General features: G+C 43.6%; 1 protein-coding gene across 2 annotated transcripts in view; it reads right to left on the reverse strand.

Moving 5' to 3' along the window:
- RNF25 (ring finger protein 25) overlaps positions 1–6,047 on the reverse strand; it is a 29,318-nt gene that overhangs the window by 23,108 nt on the left and 163 nt on the right. For both annotated transcript variants that reach the window (XM_067460613.1, XM_060773399.2), the window contains exons 2-3: positions 1,282–1,356; positions 24–126 (exon numbers count right to left, since the gene is read on the reverse strand). In XM_067460613.1, the coding sequence (XP_067316714.1) occupies positions 24–126; positions 1,282–1,356 (178 nt within the window). The remainder of the gene's footprint in view (positions 1–23; positions 127–1,281; positions 1,357–6,047) is intronic.

Genomic DNA, 6,047 nt, shown 5'->3' on the forward strand with positions numbered 1-6,047 from the left:
AGAAAGCGGATTCTGAATTTTACCTGAACAGGCACAGAGAGGACAAGAGTGAAGCAGACATACTGAGAATCCTGATCCTCTGCAGTTGCTGGATGTAAGATGATGGAGATTTCCCAGGGTAGAGACCTAGGGTTGGAGTAAGACTCATGTGAGGGTTAATTATCTGAAGAGCACTAACAGACAGAAGAGTAAATATAACAATGACACGAATGCATACTATTCCTTCCTTTCTCAGACTGAAGGAAAAGTAAAGAATAGAAAGAGCCTTGTGTTCTTGTGTTCTTACCATGATGACATTTAGTGATTGCATTCAATAACATGAGGAATGATTAAACATATTACTGCAGAACACTCTGAATGGGGCAGAGTAGAAAGTTGCTATAGTTTGAGGTAGAACAAGTGCCAGGAAGACAGGAATCAACCACAGCATCCTATGGTATGGGTCATACTCCAGAATATGTGTAAACCTCCAGGAATGATCAACACTTTAAATTATAGATGTGGAGTCCTATAAACCAAATTTAGCCTCTGGAGAGTTCAGTTCAGTCATATACTCTTCCTTCACTGGACTCAGACATAGTTTTTTTTTTAAGTTTATATTAGACATACAGGCAGGTATTTGTGCAGATGCATGTGAGTGAATATTAATAATAATAATTTATATTCCACTTCACCCCACCCCAAATTGAGACTCAAAGTGGCTCACTACTTAAAATATAATACAATTAAACACACACAAAGTTAACATATTATAGTATTAAACTAACTACTTTATTGATTTGGTTCAAAAATACTTTAAACATATTTTAAAAACTCATCAAAACAGTTCAGTAAAAGATTACAATACCCCCTTGTCCATTTTTACAAGTTTGTTTTAAAGTCCTGCCTGAATAAAAAGATTTTAGCTGTTGGAAAAACTACAAGGATGGAGCCATTCTGACCTTTATGGGAATTGAGTTCCAGAGTCAAGGGGCAGATGCCAATAAACACCCTCAGGTTCCCACCAGCTTCCAATTGTGGAAGGACCGAGACAAGGCCCTCTCCAGATATTCTCAAGAGACTGGGCAGGTTCATACAGGGAAATACCATCTGCCAAATAGCCTGGATTTGAGTCATATAGGCCAATATGAGGTGGTTTTATTATGCTTGCTTTGGGCACATCCACTTTGCTCATGCAGCCACAATAAGGTTTGCCTAGAGCACATACAAGCCAGCAGCTAAAACTGGTTCCTATCTGTGTATAACATCTAAGGGCAAGACATCCAATAATGATGCAAATACCTGTCATTTCCTTTAGACACCTGTAGCTCATCCAGGTAGATAGACTCTAAGACTTCCACTTCTGAAGGCAAAATCCTGAAGGCAAAGAAATGTTATATGTAGACTCCTTTCCTCAGGTCTCCCTCTGGATAGCACAGAATTATCTGTGACAATCATATTCCACCATATGCAATGCACACTTGTCTTAGGCCTCTTCCACACAGCTGAAAAAAATCCCACATTATCTGCTTTGAACTGGAATATATAGACGTGGACTCAGATAAACCAGTTCAAAGCAGATATTGTGGGACTTTCTGCCTTGATATTCTGGGATATAAGGCTGTGTGAAAGAGCCTCCAGAGAGAAAAAGACACACCTTACTAAAAACCAATAAACCCATAGCTGGATCTGCCAGATTTAAAGAGGATTATTGATGACTAGGTGAGTTGAAGCCTCCCACTCATGGGGTCACCATAACTCAAAGCTGACTTGCCAGCATCTAATATCAACAAATCCATACCTAAATATTGATGTATTCCAATAAAATAGCTTTTTGGAGCAGAAAATGCCACATCGTTTTAATTTTTTTTGCAGAAAAAGAGATCATGTTTGGAGATGACAAAATCTTGAAAAAACAAAACTGGTCTAATAACTGACCACTTTGTTCTAATGACAGAAAGCTATGGTTTTCGACCACTTCCCCAAATATAGGATTTCTCACACCACTTTGTAGCTTTAAAAATCATAGATCCAAGACTTTGGAGTCACAGCTTAGAACAATCATACCTCAACAGGCAAAACCACGGCTGTAATATTGGTAGAGGGAAGAAAGAAATGCTTACATGCCTGTCTCAGCTGCTAGAGTAGCTTATTTATTTATTTACGTTATTTACATTTTATTTATTATTTATTTATTTACTGCACTTGTAGACCGCCGTTCTCAGCCCTAGGGCGACTCACGGCGGTGTACAACATATAAAAACAATTCACAATAAAGGCAATATCACAAATAACAATAACAACATCACTATCAATAATACAATTACACTAAATCATTCGCGACGTCTCATCATAGAATCACAATCCAATCTCGTTTTCCATATTCCGTTCCAATCATCATTGCCAATTGTTGTAGCACTTAATCAAACGCCTTCTCAAACAACCACGTCTTTAGTCTCTTGCGGAATGTCATAAGGGAGGGCGCCTGTCTGATGTCTACAGGGAGGGTGTTCCACAGCCGGGGGGCCACCACCGAGAAGGCCCTATCCCTTGTCCCCGCCAGGCGTGCCTGTGAGGCAGGCGGGATCGAGAGAAGGGCCTCCCCAGACGATCTCAAAGTCCTCGTGGGCTCGTAGGCCGAGATGCGGTCAGTCATTCCGCCCTTCTCACCCCGAAAGGGACTCAGGGCGGATCACAGAACATACATATGTGGCAAACATTCAATGCTATTTATACACCGACAAGACAGATAATTAGGAGCCCCCGGTGGCGCAGTGTGTTAAACCCGTCTGTGCCGGCAGGACTGAAGATCAACAGGTTGCAGGTTAGAATCCGGGGAGAGGCGGATGAGCTCCCTCTATCAGCTCCAGCTCCTCATGCGGGGACATGAGAGAAGCCTCCCACAAGGATAAAAACATCAAATCATCCGGGCGTCCCCTGGGCAACGTCCTCGCAGACGGCCAATTCTCTCACACCAGAAGCGACTTGCAGTTTCTCAAGTCGCTCCTGACACGAGGAAAAAAAAAAGACAGACAATTGTACATAGATAAAGGTATTTATAGGCTTTCCCCATCTTCGGCATTTTGGTGGCTTGTGCTTGGTTTTGGCTTGGGGGAGGGGTTGATACTCTTCCATCTCCCTGCCAAAGAGCTTTGTTCGTAAGCTTCTTCCTTGATCAAATCACCAGCATTTTTCTGGCATTTTCCTTATGAGTGACTTAATACCTCCCCGTTTTTAAGCAGTATCTATTTCTCTGCTTACAATTAGCTACTCTAGCACAGATAAACATTTTAGATGTATTTATTTAATTTATTTACAGTATTTATATTCTGCCTTTCTCATCCCGAAGGAGACTCAGGGCGGATCACAGAACACATGCAGCAAACGTTCAGTGCCATTATACACTGACAAGACAGGCAACTGTACATAGAGGTGTATTCGGATTATGGATCAGCTGGTTTTCCCTGCAGTAAGAGCACCTAAAGCAATGGTTCTCAACCTGTGAGTCTCCAGATGTTTTGGCCTTCAACTCCCAGAAATCCTAACAGTTGGTAAACTGGCTGGGATTCCTGGGAGTTTAGCAAACAGTTAGTATGTCAGTAGAAAAAGGAAAAATAAGGAGGCGATAGGACCTCTTCGAGGAGAAGATGGGGCAATGCTGACAGGGGATAGGGAAAAGGCAGAACTACTTAATGCCTTCTTTGCCTCTATCTTCTCACAAAAAGAGAGTCTTCAACCTCAGCAAGATGGAGTGGATGAGGGATTGGAGGACATCCAACCCCAAATTGGGAAAGAAGTCGTCCAGGAATACCTGGCCGCTCTTAATGAGTTCAAGTCCCCAGGGCCAGATCAACTACACCCCAGAGTATTGAAGGAACTAGCGGAAGTCATTTCGGAACCATTGGCAACCATCTTTGAGAGTTCTTGGAGAACGGGAGAAGTTCCAGCAGATTGGAGAAGGGCCAATGTGGTCCCAATCTTCAAGAAGGGAAAAAAGGACGACCCAAACAACTACCATCCGGTCAGCCTCACGTCGATACCGGGCAAGATTCTGGAAAAGATTGTTAAGGAAGCGGTCTGCAAACACTTAGAAACAAATGCAGTCATCGCTAATAGTCAACATGGATTTATCAAAAACAAGTCATGCCAGACTAATCTGATCTCTTTCTTCGATAGAGCTACAAGCTGGGTAGATGCGGGGAATGCCGTGGATGTAGTGTACCTGGATTTCAGTAAGGCCTTCAACAAGGTCCCCCATGACCTTCTGGCAAGGAAACTAGTCCAATGTGGGCTAGGCAAAACTACGGTGAGGTGGATCTGTAATTGGTTAAGTGGACGAACACAGAGAGTGCTCACTAATGCTTCCTCTTCATCTTGGAAAGAAGTGACAAGTGGAGTGCCGCAGGGTTCTGTCCTGGGCCCGGTCCTGTTCAACATCTTTATTAATGACTTAGATGAAGGGCTAGAAGGCATGATCATCAAGTTTGCAGACGACACCAAATTGGGAGGGATAGCCAATAGTCCAGAGGACAGGAGCAGGATTCAAAACCATCTTGACAGATTAGAGAGATGGGCCAAAACTAACGAAATGAAGTTCAACAGTGACAAATGCAAGATACAGATGCAGAAAAAATGAAATGCAAAGATACAGAATGGGTGACGCCTGGCTCGAGAGCAGTACGTGTGAAAAAGATCTTGGAGTCCTCGTGGACAACAAGTTAAACATGAGCCAACAATGTGATGTGGCGGCAAAAAAAGCCAATGGGATTTTGGCCTGCATCAATAGGAGCATAGTGTCTAGATATAAGGAAGTAATGCTACCCCTCTATTCTGCTTTGTTAGACCACATCTGGAATATTGTGTCCAATTCTGGGCACCACAATTCAAGAGAGATATTGACAAGCTGGAATGTGTCCAGAGGAGGGCGACTAAAATGATCAAGGGTCTGGAGAACAAGCCCTATGAGGAGCAGCTTGGGGAGTTGGGCATGTTTAGCCTGAAGAAGAGAAGGCTGAGAGGAGATATGATAACCATGTATAAATATGTGAGAGGAAGCCACAGGGAAGAGGGAGCAAGCTTGTTTTCTGCTTCCTTGGAGACTAGGACGCGAAACAATGGCTTCAAACTACAAGAGAGGAGATTCCATCTGAACATTAGGAAGAACTTCCTGACTGTGAGAGCCGTTCAGCAGTGGAACTCTCTGCCCCGGAGTGTGGTGGAGGCTCCTTCTTTGGAAGCTTTTAAGCAGAGGCTGGATGGCCATTTGGCAGGGGTGATTTGAATGCATTATTCCTGCTTCTTGGCAGGGGGTTGGACTGGATGGCCCATGAGGTCGCTTCCAACTCTTTGATTCTATGATTCTAGTAAACAGAAATAGACTCCTTATGTTCTGTGGTTTTAATCACAATGCTACTTTCAGCATCTATTTCCCCCTTGTCTTCAGTTATCACCTCAAGGCAGCTATCAGTCGAGTTGTCTTGAAGTAACTCATACTTATTTCTGCAAAAAAAAGTTCAGATGTAGAATCCTCCTTTGGAGAAACCTCTTCATTCTTTAGCATTAGGGATTATGGATCAGCTGGTTTTCCCTGTAAGTAAGCAGTAAGAGCACCTAAACCAGTGATTCTCAACCTGTGAGTCTCCAGATGTTTTGGCCTTCAACTCCCAGAAATCCTAACAGCTGGTAAACTGGCTGGGATTCCTGGGAGTTGTAGGCCAAAACACCCACCGGTTGAGAACCCCTGTTGTAAGCAGATCAAACTGCATTCTTTCTACAGTGCAGATGCACCCAAGGAAAGTTCACAAACCGCTTTTGTTCGTTACGGGGAAAAAATCCCCAATGTACTAAAGGGGATTGTAGGGCCTTAGAGACCGAGAGGAAGAAGGTGGGGGCAATACAATCTCTGAGATTACGTCTACTTCCTCAGAGGGAACTTTGGACACCGCGAGGCTCCTTTAAGTAAACAAGTATAACTCCCGAAGGCCGGAGGGGAGGGAGCAGAAGCTCCTCCATGAAAGGGAAAGGGAAGCCCCTCGGCTGTTCGCTAGGCGCCCATGTTCCCCGGAGGA

This window comes from Anolis sagrei, chromosome 1 (assembly GCF_037176765.1).
Source record: "Anolis sagrei isolate rAnoSag1 chromosome 1, rAnoSag1.mat, whole genome shotgun sequence".
In the NCBI taxonomy this organism is placed as follows: domain Eukaryota; kingdom Metazoa; phylum Chordata; class Lepidosauria; order Squamata; family Dactyloidae; genus Anolis; species Anolis sagrei.